The sequence below is a fragment of the Scylla paramamosain genome, chromosome 27, assembly GCF_035594125.1.
Source record: "Scylla paramamosain isolate STU-SP2022 chromosome 27, ASM3559412v1, whole genome shotgun sequence".
Classification (NCBI taxonomy): domain Eukaryota; kingdom Metazoa; phylum Arthropoda; class Malacostraca; order Decapoda; family Portunidae; genus Scylla; species Scylla paramamosain.
Window position 1 is genome coordinate 21,092,860 of NC_087177.1, and position 19,040 is coordinate 21,111,899.

At 38.8% G+C, this 19,040-nt stretch overlaps 3 protein-coding genes across 3 annotated transcripts; 1 reads left to right on the top strand and 2 right to left on the bottom strand.

The window, feature by feature from the left end:
• The first annotated feature begins 5,962 nt into the window (after positions 1–5,962).
• LOC135114439 (uncharacterized) lies at positions 5,963–17,522 on the top strand. Its single transcript, XM_064030342.1, has 4 exons — positions 5,963–6,391; positions 7,805–7,947; positions 11,364–11,487; positions 16,971–17,522. The coding sequence occupies exons 1-4, from the start codon at positions 5,993–5,995 to the stop codon at positions 17,385–17,387; spliced, it is 1,083 nt and encodes a 360-aa protein (XP_063886412.1). The 5' UTR covers positions 5,963–5,992; the 3' UTR covers positions 17,388–17,522.
• LOC135114356 (histone H2B) lies at positions 6,975–7,913 on the bottom strand. The gene has a single exon (XM_064030262.1). It carries the CDS (start codon positions 7,387–7,389, stop codon positions 7,018–7,020), a length of 372 nt encoding a protein of 123 aa, XP_063886332.1. The 5' UTR covers positions 7,390–7,913; the 3' UTR covers positions 6,975–7,017.
• A 429-nt stretch (positions 17,523–17,951) lies between the features above and the next one.
• Positions 17,952–18,366, bottom strand: LOC135114357 (histone H2B). The gene has a single exon (XM_064030263.1). It carries the CDS (start codon positions 18,364–18,366, stop codon positions 17,995–17,997), a length of 372 nt encoding a protein of 123 aa, XP_063886333.1. The 3' UTR covers positions 17,952–17,994.
• Positions 18,367–19,040: the final 674 nt, after the last annotated feature.

The following is a 19,040-nucleotide window of genomic DNA, read 5'->3' on the forward strand; positions in this document are numbered from 1 at the left end:
AATCCCTCAAACTACCATCCTATTGCTTTAATTTCCTGCCTATCTAAAGTTTTTGAATCTATCTTCAACAGGAAGATTCTTAAACATCTATCACTCCACAACCTTCTATCTGATCGCCAGTATGGGTTCCGTCAAGGCCGCTCTACTGGTGATCTTCTGGCTTTCCTTACTGAGTCTTGGTCATCCTCTTTTAGAGATTTTGGTGAAACTTTTGCTGTTGCCTTGGACATAATTATCAAAAGCTTTTGATAGAGTCTGGCACAAAGCTTTGATTTCCAAACTACCCTCCTACGGTTTCTATCCTTCTCTCTGTTTACTTCATCTCAAGTTTCCTTTTTGACCGTTCTATTGCTGCTGTGGTAGACGGTCACTTTTCTTCTCCTAAATCAATTAACAGTGGTGTTCCTGAGGGTTCTGTCCTGTCACCCACTCTCTTCTTATTATTCATTAATGATCTTCTAAACCAAACTTCTTGTCCTATCCACTCCTACGCTGAAGATACCACCCTGCACTTTTCCACGTCTTTTCATAGACGTCCAACCCTTCAGGAGGTAAACATATCACGCAGGGAAGCCACAGAACGCCTGACTTCTGATCTTTCTAAAATTTCTCATTGGGGCAGAACAAACTTGATATTGTTCAATGCCTCAAAAAATCAATTCCTCCATCTATCAACTCGACACAACCTTCCAGACAACTATCCCCTCTTCTTCAATGACACTCAACTGTCCCCCTCTTCTACATTGAACATCCTCGGTCTGTCCTTTACTTATAATCTGAACTGGAAACTTCACATCTCATCTCTAGCTAAAACAGCTTTTATGAAGTTAGGTGTTCTGAGACGTCTCCGCCAGTTTTTCTCACTCCCCCAGCTGCTAACTCTGTACAAGGGCCTTATCCGTCCATGTATGGAGTATGCTTCACATGTCTGAGGGGGGTTCCACTCATACTGCCTTTCTAGACAGGGTGGAATCAAAAGCTTTTCGTCTCATCAACTCCTCTCCTCTAACTGACTGTCTTCAGCTTCTCTCTCACCGCCGCAATGTTGCATATCTAGCTGTCTTCTACCGCTATTTTCATGCTAACTGCTCTTCTGATCTTGCTAACTGCATGCCTCCCCTCCTTCCGTGGCCTCGCTGCACAAGACTTTCTTCTTTCTCTCACCTCTATTCTGTCCACTTCTCTAACGCAAGAGTTAACTAGTATTCTCAATCATTCATCCCTTTCTCTGGTAAACTCTGGAACTCCCTGCCTGCTTCCGTATTTCCACCTTCCTATGACTTGAATTCCTTCAAGAGGGAGGTTTCAAGACACTTATTCATCATTTTTTGACCACTGCTTTGACCCCTGTATGGGACTGGCATTTCAGTGGGCATTTTTTTTATTACATTTTTGTTGCCCTTGGCCAGTGTCCTTCTTACATTAAAAAAAATAAAATAAAATAGTAGTAGTAGTAGCAGCAGTAGTAGTAGTAGTAGTAGTAGTAATGCTATTTTTCATATATTTAGTAATTTTTTTTTTCATATTAATATTTATATTTATATTTTTTTCTTTTGTTTTGACATTCATACGAATGCTATAAAGGTGAAGCATAGAAATTTATTTGATTAATTAATTAATTTATATATCTATATATTTTGATTTTTTTAATTAATTAATTAATTTATTTTTATTATTATTATTTTTTTTTTTTTATGTCTCTATGATAAGCAAAGCATTATAGACCTTATGAAAGCACATATCCTCTGGAGTCTTGCCCTACAAAAGATTCTGTAAAGTAAAAAATAAAGGGAATAAGTGTCAGTGACGTTTGATGAATAGAGGAAGGCGTGGCAGAAATTACCATAAAACGTATATAAATGAAAATTTATCTTCCTCGTATTTTCCAACTTGCGTTTGCTTCTTGAAAATTTAACTGGGTGGGTCATATAGCAGACATATTGTTCTTTCCTCCATTGTAGTTTGTTTCCAGCAAGCCCCCTAAATAAAGTTTTTGTTTTTTTTGTTTTTTTTTTTTAAAGAAATGAGGAATTACATTCTAACGTTGATCACTGAGCGGAGCGTAGACGAGCTGCTATCCTCAAGGACGTTACCTCTCTCTCTCTCTCTCTCTCTCTCTCTCTCTCTCTCTCTCTCTCTCTCTCTCTCTCTCTGTCTCTTAGTGAAGAAGAATTAACATCAGTAAATAAGACTTTAAATAAAAAGAATATATATATATATATATATATATATATATATATATATATATATATATATATATATATATATATATATATATATATATATATATATATATATATATATATATATATATATATATATATATATATATATATATATATATTCAAAGACAATGAATATCCTCTGGGGAAGGGGTGACGATCCTTATTTAACCCTTAATTTCAGTTGAATTTTGACAAGTCTACGTTAAAATGTTTCCATTTTTCTGCAGTGATAAAGAAACGTAGAGGGGTAGCTAATATATTTAGTTGTTAATTGTATCTTTTTTCTTTCTTTTTTTCATTTATTCTTTTATTAATTTTTCTTTTCATTGCTTAATTATGCATTATGCCGACACTGCAGGTTACAATTGCAGATATTGCAAGTATTTTTGACACAATACAAGCACATCCAGCTAAACTATTGCTACAGTATAGAGAGAGTATTTCGATTACATACCTTATTCTTCATCTTCTTTTCTTCTTTATTTTTTTTTTATTAAATATAATAATAAATAAATAAGTAAATAGGTATTGTCAAATTAAATCGTCGAGATTACGCAGGGGTTTCGGGCAATACTTGGATGGGTGACTACACAAGCCTCATTTTTCTGATTGTCGTAGAATTATGAATGAAGGGTTAATTTTAGTGCATATTTTCCAACATTTTCAGCACAACAATGCAACAAAAATACAGGAAAGAATAAGAATAAGACAAATAAGCCCTCCCAACACCTTGTTCTCCGCTCTTGACCAATCAGCTGACGGCGGGATCAGCAAGGTTAAGCAGGGGGTCCGGGCAGAACTTGGATGGGTGACCGCACAAGCCTCATCTCTCTAAAAGTAGGATAAATAAGAATAAGATAAGGAAGAATAATAAAAAAAATGAAAATAATAAAGATAACAATATTAATTATGACAAGAATAAGAAAAAAATAGAATAAAAAGAATGAAAAAAATAAGAATATCACAACTTTCTTGCTAATTGTCTTAGAATTTTAAATGACATGTCAGTTCTGCTGTATATTTTCCAAGATTTGTTATGAATGAGGGAAGAAAGAATAAGAATAAGAATAAGAATAAGAACAAAATGAATTAGACTAACAATAATGATCACATCTTTCATGCGGTGACTGCGTGGGCGATGAGCCTCACTGGACGTTTCTGACCAATCACAAGGCAGGGTTGGAGTCGTCGGGCCCACCCGATTCATACGAGTATATAAAGGGAAGCGCGGGCAGACTCAGCTTTCTCTCTCTTTCTCTAATCTTCTCTACTACTCAAGGTGTCTGAGTGGAATCATCGTCGCACTCTCGTTCACGTGGGGCGAGCCCGTGTGCCTACACCTAGTGGTTTTTTCATATTTTTTGTCTTATGGCTTTGTATTCATCTTCTGTTTATTTTATGCATTATCTTTCTGTCTCGCAGCCTAGGTCCCAAGGAGGCACCGGACAGCTCCCGGGAAAAAGATGCGACAAAACACACCACCATTAACATTCCATGCCTCTGACCGAAGGAGTGGGCTCGCGTGCCAACACCTAGTGTTTTTTTTATATATTTTGTCTTATGGTTTTTTATTCATATTTTTGTGTTTTTTTTATGCATTATTTTTCTGTCTCGCAGCCTAGGTTCTCAAGGGGACACCAGACCACTTTCAGATGAAAGAGGATAGCACGAACCGCACTTCTCCCACTGACGCCACGGCAATGGGGCCCCCGGCCGTTGGCATTACGTTCCGGTAGTGGTACTCCCCGTGGCAGTTATGGAGCGGCCAGCACTGATGGTGGGGACGGCAACCACACTATTCAGTGGAAGCCACTTCACCCCCCCCCACAGAGGTAGTTTGGTGCGGCCAGAGCTGGGTAGTAAGGTAGTCAAGAGATGGTGGGGCGGGGCCCTGGAAGCATCCATGCAGGAATCTCCATTCACCCCCCACCACCGGCGACTTACCGCGTGCAAGCAGATGGTATTAGATTTGACCCCTCGTTGCGGTGAGGGAGCCTTTTCGAGCCTCTGTCATTGCACATCCTACAATCACGTCAATCATTATCACAAACCATCCTCACCCTCCCCATGCACATAACACCACGACATTTTTTATATTCTCTCTTTTTTTTTTTTTTTTAGCAGGTTGGCCTTTTTGCAGGACGAGTCACAGGACACGATATGAAAGGACCGACACCGCTTTTTCACCCACCACATTACATCACACAATAAATATCCCGCCCATCACCAAATCACTCTACTACTATCCGTGGTTCGGAACCCACGTAAAACTGTAGGTCCCTCCGCTATACGGATGTACTTCTTCCTCTGTCCTTCTTTGAACCAATAAAAAACACAAAAAAACCCTTTTTTACTCTGACTGTCCTTCACTCCTCTTTCACATCCTGATAATGCAGGCTCTGGATAGTCTGGCCCCTAACTTGTGCGTGGTTTGGCCTGGTGTTTTGGGTGCGTGGGCGGCGTCCGTTGCCGTGGCTGTTTTGGGCTTGGCTTGCTCGGTTGGTGGCGGACTTTCCTGCTTTCCCCGATAAGGACCTTGTCTCCCTTGCCATCTTAGAATGAATATAACACGCTAAAAAAAAAAAAAAAAAAAAAAAAAAAAAAGATGTCCTTCCTAATTCAAATTGCGCCTGGGTTAAGCCCCAGTGACTATTTCTCCTCCTACAATTCCCTTCTTATCACCCCCCTATTCTTCCCACTATCCCCACTTCTCCCTCCCCATCTTTTCTCTCTTTGTTATGTTATGTTATGTTATGACTCAGCTTGGCGACTTACCGCGTGCAAGCAGATGGTATTAGATTTGACCCCTCGTTGCGGTGAGGGAGCCTTTTCGAGCCTCTGTCATTGCACATCCTACCATCACGTCAATCATTATCACAAACCATCCTCACCCTCCCCATACACATAACACCAAAACATTTTATATATATATATATATATATATATATATATATATATATATATATATATATATATATATATATATATATATATATATATATATATATATATATATATATATATATATATATATATATATATTTTTTTTTTTTTTTTTTTTTTTTTTTTTTTTTTTTTTTTTTTTTTTTTTTTAGCAGGTTGGCCTTTTTGCAGGACGAGTCACAGGACACGAGAAGAAAGGACCGACACCGCTTTTTCACCCACCACATTACATCACACAATAAATATCCCGGCCATCACCAAATCACTCTACTACTATCCGTGGTTTGGAACCCACGTAAAACTGTAGGTCCCTCCGCTATACGGATGTACTTCTTCCTCTGTCCTTCTTTGAACCAATAAAAAACACAAAAAAACCCTTTTTACTCTGACTGTCCTTCACTCCTCTTTCACATCCTGATAATGCAAGCTCTGGATAGTCTGGCCCCTAACTTGTGCGTGGTTTGGCCTGGGGTTTTGGGTGCGTGGGCGGCGTCCGTTGCCGTGGCTGTTTTGGGCTTGGCTTGCTCGGTTGGTGGCGGACTCTCCTGCTTTCCCCGATGAGGACCTTGTCTCCCTTGCCATCTTAGAATGAATATAACACGTAAAAAAAAAAAAAAAAAAAAAAAAAAAAAAAATGTCCTTCCTAATTCAAATTGCGCCTGGGTTAAGCCCCAGTGACTATTTCTCCTACTACAGTTCCCTTCTTATCACCCCCCTATTCTTCCCACTATCCCGACTTCTCCCTCCCCATCTTTTCTCTCTTTGTTATGTTATGTTATGTAGACTCAGCTGAGTGTTCGTTGTGAGTTGTTGTTACCACAACTATGGCACGTACCAAGCAAACGGCTCGCAAGTCCACTGGTGGCAAGGCGCCCCGCAAGCAGCTTGCTACAAAGGCAGCTCGCAAGTCTGCTCCAGCCACTGGAGGTGTCAAGAAACCCCACCGTTACAGGCCTGGAACCGTTGCTCTCCGTGAGATCCGCCGTTATCAGAAGAGCACTGAGCTGCTTATCAGGAAACTGCCTTTCCAGCGCCTGGTGCGTGAAATTGCTCAGGATTTCAAGACTGACCTCCGCTTCCAGTCCTCTGCTGTCATGGCTCTCCAGGAAGCTTCCGAGGCTTACCTCGTGGGTCTGTTTGAGGATACCAACCTGTGCGCCATCCATGCCAAGCGCGTGACTATCATGCCAAAGGACATCCAACTGGCTCGTCGCATCCGTGGCGAGCGTGCCTAAGAAGTCATCCACGAATGATCTTCATAACAGCAATATCTAGGCCCTTTTTAGGGCCAAACATCTCTTTCATTAAAGAATTTTCATAGACAATCTGTTTGGTTTTGTGGAAGAAAATATTTATTTTCCATCTTTCAGTATCAGGTTAATAATTAACTTTCGACTTTCAACTCAATATCCTTCCCCCCTTTTTTTTTTTTTTATTATTATTATTATTCCCTCTTCCATGGCCATATCTCTTTCACTTGGGAGAATTTTTATCTTTCTTTATCTCTATTTTTTTTTTATCTTTTCTTTATCTCCACAGAATAATAATCACGATAATAATAAGCATAATAATAATAATAATAATAATAATAATAATAATAATAATAATGATACAATAATTATTATAATAATAATCATAATAAAAACAACAATATTAATAATATTAATAATGATAATAATAATAATAATAATAATAATAATAAAAATAATAATAATAATAATATTAATAATAATAACAATAATTATAATAATAATGCATTTGTCTATATCGTATCTTTTTTCCTTTTCAAGTGTGGCTCCAATGGAGCCGGGTATTATTTTATACTGGCAGCAGTATACTGGCCGCCTGTTTACTTGGAGGAGGTATACTTGGTAACAGCCTTGGTGCCTTCAGAAACAGCGTGTTTTGCCAGTTCACCAGGCAGAAGAAGACGGACAGCGGTCTGGATTTCCCGGCTGGTGATGGTGGAGCGCTTGTTATAGTGTGCCAGGCGGGATGCCTCGGCAGCGATGCGCTCGAAAATGTCATTCACGAACGAGTTCATGATTGACATGGCCTTGGAGGACACGCCAGTGTCTGGGTGGACTTGCTTGAGCACCTTGTAGATGTAGATGGAGTAGCTCTCCTTCCTCCTGCGCTTCTTCTTCTTGTCGCCCTTGGCAATGGCCTTCTGTGCCTTGCCAGCTTTCTTGGCAGCCTTTCCTGATGCTTTGGGAGGCATAGTGTCGCCGTACTGCTGTGAGAACGAGTGTGCGTTTTCTTTTTTTTTTTTTTCTTTTTTTTTTTTTTTTTTTTTTACAGAAAGACGGGGAAGAGTAAGAGATTGGACAGATAGAAGAAAAGAAAGAAAGTGAAGGAAAGAATTAGAGTAAAATTTTGTGGGCAGACCACTTTGCTATTCTTATTGTATATATATATTGTATTTTATTTTTTTGTGAAGAGGCTGCACTCTTTTATTTTTGTGTGTGTATTAGGCATTTTTATTTCTTTACTATTAATTTTAAGCAAAACCCAGCTAAACCATCATCGTCCCTATCAAAAAGATTGCTTTATATTTATTCTGTCTTACAGAGGAAGAGTTGAGTTGATACGGGGCCCTGTTCTACCTCTCACCGCTGCCAGATGACCGCTAACAGAGCTGGGCTACACCACCCCTTGCCGGGGGAGGGGGCCGGCCACGGGAAGCCTCCTTGCTTCTCACTACCGAGCTCAACGGCTCCCACGACCCGGCAACTCAGGGCGCAGTGCAAAGGAAGAACGACCCCATTATCCCCATACCGTAAGTGTTCTTATGTGTTTTTTTGTGTGTTGATTTTAATGTTTTGTTTTTCTTTTCAGGTGTCCGTACTACTGATGTTGGTTTTGCTACAGGTAAGTGTGGTAATCGTATCTACAGGTAAGTGTGTTTCGAATTAATAGTATTTTGGGTTTGGAGTGGCGTCATAGCGACTTAGGCTACTAGGGAAATTTCTGTTGTAATTCTGAATATTCTCTCTGTTTTCTTTGAGTTTAGTTAATGTGTGGTGTTGTAAGTCTTCTAGTCTATCCCATACCCTTTTAGCTCTTTCATGTAGTTTGATGTTTAGTGGTAGCGTTTTTGTGTATTGATGGATTTGCATACTATTCATAGTATATGGGTATCGTTGGTTGATGGCAAATCTTAATGCTTTATTTTGAATTTTTTGTAGTTTGCTGACTTGTGTTTGGCTAAGTGCATGAGTGGGTATTGGTGGGTACTCTAGTATTGGTAGTACTAGAGCCTTCACTAGGTGAATTTTTATCTTTTCTGGCATGTGTTGTAGTCTGTACAGTTTTTTAAGTGCTGCTAAGGCCTTATTATTTCTGTCTTGAATATGTTTGTTATACCCGTTGATTGTAATAAGTAGTCCTAGACATTTACCTTCAGATTTGAATTCTATGGGATCTTCGTCTATAATAAGTGGGTTAGTGATTCTGGCACCAAGGTGTAGAGGAGTGAATTTTGTTAAGTTGGTTTTAATTCTCCATTTTTTCTCGAAATCATTTACTTTCAGTATTTCTCTTTCTGTTTGCCTGTTTAATATGTTTTTAGATTTGCCTTTATATCCAGTGATTTGGGTTATGTCATCAGCGTAGCATATATTTAAATTTCTATCTGATGCTTCCAGATCGTTTGTGAAGATGGTATAGAGTGTTGGCGACAGTAGACTCCCTTGTGGAACTCCTGAAGCCAGCTCGAAGGAAGGTCCAATGTAGTTGTCTATTTTTAATGCTGCTGTTCTATCATCAAGGAAGTCACAAAGTAATTTTTCAATAGTGGTAGGAAGTTGCTGATGTAAAATCTTAAACTTTAATCCTATGTGCCAAACTTTGTCGAATGCTTTGGTTACGTCTCTGAATATAATTTGACATTGTCCTCGGTCTCCTTTGTTCTGTGCTATTTGTTCAGTTATGATTGCAAGTGCATGTGTTGTGCCTATGCCCTCTCTAAATCCAAACTGGTTATTGTTATATTTATTGTTTAATTCTAGGTGTCTCCTCAGTCTGCTATTGATGATACGTTCTAAAATTTTTCCAGGTACCTCCAGCAGCGATATAGGTCTGTAGTTTTCAGTTTTGTGTGGAGTTTTTCCTTGTTTAGGTATTAACCGGACTATGGCCTTTTTCCATGTGTCAGGAAAATAGCCTGCAGAGATGGTGTTATTATAAATGTGTGTAAGTCTTGTGATGGCTTTATCAGGAAGTGCTTGGAGGATCGTTTTGTTTATCCCAATTTGTCCTGGACTGGATTTCTTAATATTTTTAATCACATTTCCTACTTCCTCAGGTGTTATTTGTGTGTCAAGAGCGCAGGTTCCTAGACGTGATGTGTCAGTGTTATCGTAGGGGGATATTCTGTCTAGGTTGTTTTGTAAAAATTGGTATATTTCTTCACTTTCTTCTTCTTCATCCTCTGCCTCCTCTTCAAATATTTGCGACCAGTGTTGTCTGTGTAACTCTTCCTTTTCTTCTGTTTTGTATATTTTAGTGTTGTTATAGTTCAGGAGATATTCAGGTTCGGGAATGTTATTTCCAGTGATCACTTTTATTTTCTTCCAGAAGATACCTGGGTTTTTGTATGTGGCGGATACTTCTTCTAATAAATTATGCCAATTTTTGTTACTTTCTTCTATCATCCTCGCTTCTAGGGTATTTTGCAATGTTCTGTACAGTCTGTAATGATTTATGTCCCAGCCGTATTGTTGTGAGTGTTGTCTGAGTGCATTGAACCTAATTATTGTGAGTTTAGTTTCTTCGGTTAATTTAGGGGCAGGTAATTGTCGGTGATTAGTGAATGGGATATGATTTTTAATGGCATTATCAATTGTGTTATGCCAGTTTTCTATTGCATTGTCTATGTTTTCTATTTCAGTAAGATTCAGATTAGCATCTGCTATATTATCATTAATATGTTTTTTAAAGTTTTCCCAATCCGCCTGTTTTAGATTCGTTTTTTTTGGAGCTGGTATTAAAATGGGTGATGATGAAATGGTGAGTAAAATAGGAATATGATCACTGGAAGTGAGAGGGCCAGGTGTAATAAAGTGATGTGTCCTGTAGTTGGTGAGTATTATGTCTGGTGTTGTGCCCCTTCCTTGTGTATAAAATGTTGGAAAGTAAGGTCCCCTGTGTTGTAATGTTCTATTGTGTATCAGTGTGTGTATCTGGTGGCCTTTCGTGTTTGTATAATTGTAATCTAGACAAGGGTGATTGGCGTTTAAGTCTGCTATCATATATACTGGAGTTTGTCTACGAAATAGTCTAATTATGTCAGGGATCGGTATGAAGTTTCGTGCTGGAGGTTGATATAGTGTTGCCAGAATTATTTTACCCGTTGTTGTTTCAATTTCTATTGCAATTAAGTCAGAAATAAAGTCATCTAGTATTTTGTATTTTATATTTCGTTTCACTGCAATTGCAGTACCATCTGCAGGATTATTTAGTGTGTTTTTCTTTATTATGTTGTAGGAAGGAATTCTCATAATATTGGTGTCTGGTATACAATGACTGTTAATTAGAATTACGTCAGGGTCGAAGTGTCTGTAAATATTTGATAGTGTGGTTTTCCTGGTTTTCCAGTGTTGGACATTATGTTGTATTACTTTAAGTGTATTAAGAGCCATTATTGTGTATAGTTTATTGTTTGGTTAAATTTATTGCTTCTTTGTATGAAATTTATATTTATATATTGGTTTTACTTAGAGAATTTTCTATGTCTTCTTAGATCTTTGGGTAGAGGTGATTTATCATTAATCTGGCCTGATCTTATTTTGCGGAAAACACTATCTTCTACAATGCACCAGCAAGATTCTTCCATCTTTATTTCATTAAATTCAATAAGATGGAGAATTTCTGAATCTTCAAAGGATTGGTCAGAGTATGTAAACTTGAATTTATTTTCTCTGATGTTCTTAACCAGGTCTGTGGGTGACAGGTGTGGTGGCCATCTTGTGCTTTCTGAGGTGTAAATATGTAATTTTATGTCACCGCTGTGGAGTCTGTTCTTGCTTTTTGGTTTCTCCATGGTTCCTGTCTCTTGGTAGGTATCTTGCTTCTTATTATTTCCGTCTTGTGTGCGTTTGATTGTGATCTCTGTGTCTGTTACCGTTTTTTCTTCTTCCTCTGTGAGCTTTTTGATGAGGAGATCTGACTTAGGGGTTCTTGGGATCTTGATAGTTGGCAAGTTGTTGGCTGTGAAGGTTGCGTTGAGCTCAGCTTCAAAGCATCCAGGCTCAGAGATGTTCATAATGTGGGCATGAAGCATACAAGAGTATATTTTGAGGTGAAGGTCCTTGTCTATGTTAGTATGAGCAGAGAAACTTTGTGTTGATGCTGTGTTCTTAGCGGCCCCTGCGTAGGTGTTGGTGTTCTTATTCATTTCCCTTTTTTCTTTTATTGCTGTTTTTCTCATAGGGCATGTCATGGATAGTGTTCTGTGGTCACCCTTGCAGTTTATGCATTTCTTTTTAGTGTTCTTGCAGTCTTTCCATGAATGGTCTTGATCTGCACATTCAGAGCATACTTTATAATCTTTATCTAGAGGACACGCGTTGGTATGGTGATCCTCGATGGCGTAGCATCTAAAGCAAGTTTGGAGTTGGTAGAATTTTTCTTGCTGTATTCTGTGTTTAGGGATGCTCATCTGAAACATTTTCAGGCCGGTGTCTAGAGCTTTTAGTGCTGTTGCAGCTTGACTAAAAGTTATTTTTAAAGTTTTGGAGTTGGGGAATTTGTAAATGCTGCTAAGATTATTCTTAACCCATTCGTTGTGTTCTTGGAGCTCATCTTGTATTTCTTGTTCCTCGTTGTTGAATATGTGGGGGTCAACATTGAAAACTATTACAGACCTTTTTGCTCTCAGTTCTGGTGGAATTAGAGGGTAGAAATCATTTTCATTAAGTTCACTTGTTGTTTTTTGTTGGAATACTTTGTCAAGGTCTTCATCATTTGAGGTGATGATTACGTATCCGTCAGAGACAGAGATCAGTTTGGTGACATATATATCATTATTTGACAGGATGGCAAGCAAACCAGATTTCTTCCTAGGGTCTTTAGAGTCACTGGATTTTATCTTCATTCGTGGCATTTTTCATGACATAAGTGTGTAAATGTGTATAGTGTCAGTTTCTGTGTTGGGTCCAAGTCGTTCACGGACGTAAGGCCGGCCCGAGCACAGGTCGGTCGCTATTCGACCTCCTATGCCCGGGAAAAAACCCGCCAAGTGAACGACCTGGCTCCCTATAGTAACCTAGCAACAAGACTGATGTTTTCCATGCCCTCGCTGGCCTAAACCCTCGGAAGGCTTATGGACCGGATGGGGTCCCTCCTATTGTTCTCCGAAACAATGCCTCCATGCTTGCACCTTGCCTATTCAAATTCTTTCAGCTCTGTCTGTCAACACTACCTTTCCTTCTTGCTGGAAGTTTACTTACATTCAACCTGTTCCTAAAAAGGGTGACCGTTCTAATCCCTCAAACTACCATCCTATTGCTTTAATTTCCTGCCTATCTAAAGTTTTTGAATCTATCTTCAACAGGAAGATTCTTAAACATCTATCACTCCACAACCATCTATCTGATCGCCAGTATGGGTTCCGTCAAGGCCGCTCTACTGGTGATCTTCTGGCTTTCCTTACTGAGTCGTGGTCATCCTCTTTTAGAGATTTTGGTGAAACTTTTGCTGTTGCCTTGGACATAATTATCAAAAGCTTTTGATAGAGTCTGGCACAAAGCTTTGATTTCCAAACTACCCTCCTACGGTTTCTATCCTTCTCTCTGTTTACTTCATCTCAAGTTTCCTTTTTGACCGTTCTATTGCTGCTGTGGTAGACGGTCACTGTTCTTCTCCTAAATCAATTAACAGTGGTGTTCCTCAGGGTTCTGTCCTGTCACCCACTCTCTTCTTATTATTCATTAATGATCTTCTAAACCAAACTTCTTGTCCTATCCACTCCTACGCTGAAGATACCACCCTGCACTTTTCCACGTCTTTTCATAGACGTCCAACCCTTCAGGAGGTAAACATATCACGCAGGGAAGCCACAGAACGCCTGACTTCTGATCTTTCTAAAATTTCTCATTGGGGCAGAACAAACTTGATATTGTTCAATGCCTCAAAAAATCAATTCCTCCATCTATCAACTCGACACAACCTTCCAGACAACTATCCCCTCTTCTTCAATGACACTCAACTGTCCCCCTCTTCTACATTGAACATCCTCGGTCTGTCCTTTACTTATAATCTGAACTGGAAACTTCACATCTCATCTCTAGCTAAAACAGCTTTTATGAAGTTAGGTGTTCTGAGACGTCTCCGCCAGTTTTTCTCACCCCCCCAGCTGCTAACTCTGTACAAGGGCCTTATCCGTCCATGTATGGAGTATGCTTCACATGTCTGAGGGGGGTTCCACTCATACTGCTTTTCTAGACAGGGTGGAATCAAAAGCTTTTCGTCTCATCAACTCCTCTCCTCTAACTGACTGTCTTCAGCTTCTCTCTCACCGCCGCAATGTTGCATATCTAGCTGTCTTCTACCGCTATTTTCATGCTAACTGCTCTTCTGATCTTGCTAACTGCATGCCTCCCCTCCTTCCGTGGCCTCGCTGCACAAGACTTTCTTCTTTCTCTCACCTCTATTCTGTCCACTTCTCTAACGCAAGAGTTAACTAGTATTCTCAATCATTCATCCCTTTCTCTGGTAAACTCTGGAACTCCCTGCCTGCTTCCGTATTTCCACCTTCCTATGACTTGAATTCCTTCAAGAGGGAGGTTTCAAGACACTTATTCATCATTTTTTGACCACTGCTTTGACCCCTATATGGGACTGGCATTTCAGTGGGCATTTTTTTTATTACATTTTTGTTGCCCTTGGCCAGTGTCCTTCCTACATAAAAAAAAAAAAATAGTAGTAGTAGTAGCAGTAGTAGTAGTAGTAGTAGTAGTAATGCTATTTTTCATATATTTAGTAATTTTTTTTTTTCATATTAATATTTATATTTATATTTTTTTGTTTTGTTTTGACATTCATACGAATGCTATAAAGGTGAAGCATAGAAATTTATTTGATTAATTAATTAATTTATATATCTATTTATTTTGATTTTTTAAATTAATTAATTAATTTATTTTTATTATTATTATTTTTTTTTTTTTTATGTCTCTATGATAAGCAAAGCATTATAGACCTTATGAAAGCACATATCCTCTAGAGTCTTGCCCTACAAAAGATTCTGTAAAGTAAAAAATAAAGGGAATAAGTGTCAGTGACGTTTGATGAATAGAGGAAGGCGTGGCAGAAATTACCATAAAACGTATATAAATTAAAATTTATCTTCCTCCTATTTTCCAACTTGCGTTTGCTTCTTGAAAATTTAACTGGGTGGGTCATATAGCAGACATATTCTTCTTTCCTCCATTGTAGTTTGTTTCCAGCAAGCCCCCTAAATAAAGTTTCATTTTTTTTTTTTTTTTTTTTTTTTTAAAGAAATGAGGAATTACATTCTAACGCTGATCACTGAGCGGAGCGTAGACGAGCTGCTATCCTCAAGGACGTTACCTCTCTCTCTCTCTCTCTCTCTCTCTCTCTCTCTCTCTCTCTCTCTCTCTCTCTGTCTCTTAGTGAAGAAGAATTAACATGAGTAAATAAGACTTTAAATAAAAAGAATATATATATATATATATATATATATATATATATATATATATATATATATATATATATATATATATATATATATATATATATATATATATATATATATATATATATATATATATATATATATATATTAAAAGACAATGAATATCCTCTGGGGAAGGGGTGACGATCCTTATTTAACCCTTAATTTCAGTTGAATTTTGACAAGTCTACGTTAAAATGTTTCCATTTTTCTGCAGTGATAAAGAAACGTAGAGGGGTAGCTAATATATTTAGTTGTTAATTGTATCTTTTTTTCTTTCTTTTTTTCATTTATTCTTTTATTAATTTTTCTTTTCATTGCTTAATTATGCATTATGCCGACACTGCAGGTTACAATTGCAGATATTGCAAGTATTTTTGACACAATACAAGTACATCCATCTAAACTATTGCTACAGTATAGAGAGAGTATTTCGATTACATACCTTATTCTTCATCTTCTTTTCTTCTTTTTTTTTTTTTTTTATAAATATAATAATAAATAAATAAGTAAATAGGTATTGTCAAATGAAATCGTCGAGATTACGCAGGGGTTTCGTGCAATACTTGGATGGGTGACTACACAAGCCTCATCTGTCTGAAAAAAAAAATAAATAAATAAAAAATAAGAATAAGAATAGGGAGAATGAACGAAAATTTTAAGTAATAAAGATAACAGTAAGAATTATTATAACAAGAATAAGAAAAATTACAATAAAGGAATATAAAAAAAAAAAAAGAAAGCATCCCATGTCTTTCTTCCTAATTGTCATAGAAGGGTGAATTCTTTTGTATATTTTCCAACATTTCCAATACAACGATATGAATGGGGGAAGAAAGAATAAGAATAATAGAAAGAAGGCCTCCCAACACCTAGTTCTCCGGGGCGGGATCAGCGCAGTTAAGCAGGGGGTCCGGGAAGAACTTGGATGGGTGACCACAAAAGCCTCATCTCTCTGAGAATAGAAAAAAATAGCAATAAGAATGAGGAGAATGAACGAAAAACGAAAATAATAAAATAACAATAACAACTATAATAAAAATAAGAAGATTAAGAATAAAAAGAACAAAAATAAGGGAAAAAAGTAATAATATATCTCTCTTGCTAATTGTCGTAGAATTATGAATGAAGGGTTAATTTTAGTGCATATTTTCCAACATTTTCAGCACAACAATGCAACAACAATACAGGAAAGAATAAGAATAAGAGAAATAAGCCCTCCCAACACCTTGTTCTCCGCTCTTGACCAATCAGCTGACGGCGGGATCAGCAAGGTTAAGCAGGGGGTCCGGGCAGAACTTGGATGGGTGACCGCACAAGCCTCATCTCTCTAAAAGTAGGATAAATAAGAATAAGATAAGGAAGAATAATAAAAAAATGAAAATAATAAAGATAACAATATTAATTATGACAAGAATAAGAAAAAAATAGAATAAAAAGAATGAAAAAAATAAGAATATCACAACTTTCTTGCTAATTGTCTTAGAATTTTAAATGACATGTCAGTTCTGCTGTATATTTTCCAAGATTTGTTATGAATGAGGGAAGAAAGAATAAGAATAAGAATAAGAATAAGAACAAAATGAATTAGACTAACAATAATGATCACATCTTTCATGCGGTGACTGCGTGGGCGATGAGCCTCACTGGACGTTTCTGACCAATCACAAGGCAGGGTTGGAGTCGTCGGGCCCACCCGATTCATATATAAAGGGAAGCGCGGGCAGACTCAGCTGCGTGGTTTGGCCCGGGGATTTGGGTGCGTGGGCGGCGTCTGTGGCTGTGGCTGTGTTGGGCTTGGCTTGCTCGGTTGGTGGAGGACTCTCCTGCTTTCCCCGATAAAGCCCTTGTCTTCCTGGCCATCTTAGAATGAATATAACACGTAAAAAAAAAAAAAAAATAAAATAAAAAGCATAAAAAAAAGATGTCCCTCCTAATTCAAATTGCGCCTGGGTCAAGCCCCAGTGACTATTTCTCCTACTACAATTCCCTTCTTATCACCCCCCTATTCTTCCCACTATCCCCACTTCTCCCTCCCCATCTTTTCTCTCTTTGTTATGTTATATGTAGACTCAGCTGAGTGTTCGTTGTGAGTTGTTGTTACCACAACTATGGCACGTACCAAGCAAACGGCTCGCAAGTCCACTGGTGGCAAGGCGCCCCGCAAGCAGCTTGCTACAAAGGCAGCTCGCAAGTCTGCTCCAGCCACAGGAGGTGTCAAGAAACCCCACCGTTACAGGCCTGGAACCGTTGCTCTCCGTGAGATCCGCCGTTATCAGAAGAGCACTGAGCTGCTTATCAGGAAACTGCCTTTCCAGCGCCTGGTGCGTGAAATTGCTCAGGATTTCAAGACTGACCTCCGCTTCCAGTCCTCTGCTGTCATGGCTCTCCAGGAAGCTTCCGAGGCTTACCTCGTGGGTCTGTTTGAGGATACCAACCTGTGCGCCATCCATGCCAAGCGCGTGACTATCATGCCAAAGGACATCCAACTGGCTCGTCGCATCCGTGGCGAGCGTGCCTAAGAAGTCATCCACGAATGATCTTCATAACAGCAATATCTAGGCCCTTTTTAGGGCCAAACATCTCTTTCATTAAAGAATTTTCATAGACAATCTGTTTGGTTTTGTGGAAGAAAATATTTATTTTCCATCTTTCAGTATCAGGTTAATAATTAACTTTCGACTTTCAACTCAATATCCTTCCCCCCTTTTTTTTTTTTTTATTATTATTATTATTCCCTCTTCCATGGCCATATCTCTTTCACTTGGGAGAATTTTTATCTTTCTTTATCTCTATTTTTTTTTATCTTTTCTTTATCTCCACAGAATAATAATCACGATTATAATAAGCATAATAATAATAATAATAATAATAATAATAATAATGATACAATAATTATTATAATAATAATCATAATAAAAACAACAATATTAATATTATTAATAATGATAATAATAATAATAATAATAATAATAATAATAAAAATAATAATAATAATAATATTAATAATAATAACAATAATTATAATAATAATGCATTTGTCTATATCGTATCTTTTTTCCTTTTCAAGTGTGGCTCCAATGGAGCCGGGTATTATTTTATACTGGCAGCAGTATACTGGCCGCCTGTTTACTTGGAGGAGGTATACTTGGTAACAGCCTTGGTGCCTTCAGAAACAGCGTGTTTTGCCAGTTCACCAGGCAGAAGAAGACGGACAGCGGTCTGGATTTCCCGGCTGGTGATGGTGGAGCGCTTGTTATAGTGTGCCAGGCGGGATGCCTCGGCAGCGATGCGCTCGAAAATGTCATTCACGAACGAGTTCATGATTGACATGGCCTTGGAGGACACGCCAGTGTCTGGGTGGACTTGCTTGAGCACCTTGTAGATGTAGATGGAGTAGCTCTCCTTCCTCCTGCGCTTCTTCTTCTTGTCGCCCTTGGCAATGGCCTTCTGTGCCTTGCCAGCTTTCTTGGCAGCCTTTCCTGATGCTTTGGGAGGCATAGTGTCGCCGTACTGCTGTGAGAACGAGTGTGCGTTTTCTCAGTTGAAAAGTGGTATATATATTAGCGTGCCTACTCAGGATCAGGAGTCGCCACCTCAGCGAGCGTCCTGATTGGTCCAGACGCGCTCTGGGCCGATCTGATCTCGCGTATATATAGCCGTTTTTCCCAAAATTCACTTCTTGCTCGCAGAGCTACCGACGAGGTTAGAGTACTCGCGCTCCTCATTTATCACCAACAACAACAACTACTACTACTACTACTACTACCACAACTTCCATTATCATGTCTGGACGCGGCAAGGGAGGAAAGGTGAAGGGAAAGTCAAAGTCCCGTTCCAGTCGTGCTGGACTCCAGTTCCCGGTCGGCAGGATTCATCGCCTTCTAAGGAAAGGCAACTACGCCGAGCGCGTGGGTGCTGGTGCCCCCGTGTACCTTGCGGCAGTTATGGAGTACCTGGCTGCTGAAGTCCTTGAGCTTGCCGGCAATGCCGCCCGTGACAACAAGAAGACTCGCATCATCCCACGTCACCTGCAGCTGGCCATCCGCAATGACGAGGAACTTAACAAGCTCCTCTCCGGAGTCACCATTGCACAGGGTGGCGTGCTGCCCAACATTCAGGCCGTGCTCCTTCCCAAGAAGACTGAGAAGAAGTAAATAAAGGGCCTCCCTCCC

Excerpts from the sequence above, each read along its gene's own strand:
- LOC135114439 (XM_064030342.1), top strand. The coding sequence starts at position 5,993 with ATGGCACGTACCAAGCAAACGGCTCGCAAGTCCACTGGTGGCAAGGCG. Across the intron at positions 7,948-11,363 it reads GACCCCATTATCCCCATACC|TTGGCAAGTTGTTGGCTGTG; the intron begins GTAAGTGTTCTT and ends GGATCTTGATAG. Across the intron at positions 11,488-16,970 it reads AGGTGAAGGTCCTTGTCTAT|ACAACTATGGCACGTACCAA; the intron begins GTTAGTATGAGC and ends GTTGTTGTTACC.
- LOC135114356 (XM_064030262.1), bottom strand. The coding sequence starts at position 7,389 with ATGCCTCCCAAAGCATCAGGAAAGGCTGCCAAGAAAGCTGGCAAGGCA.
- LOC135114357 (XM_064030263.1), bottom strand. The coding sequence starts at position 18,366 with ATGCCTCCCAAAGCATCAGGAAAGGCTGCCAAGAAAGCTGGCAAGGCA.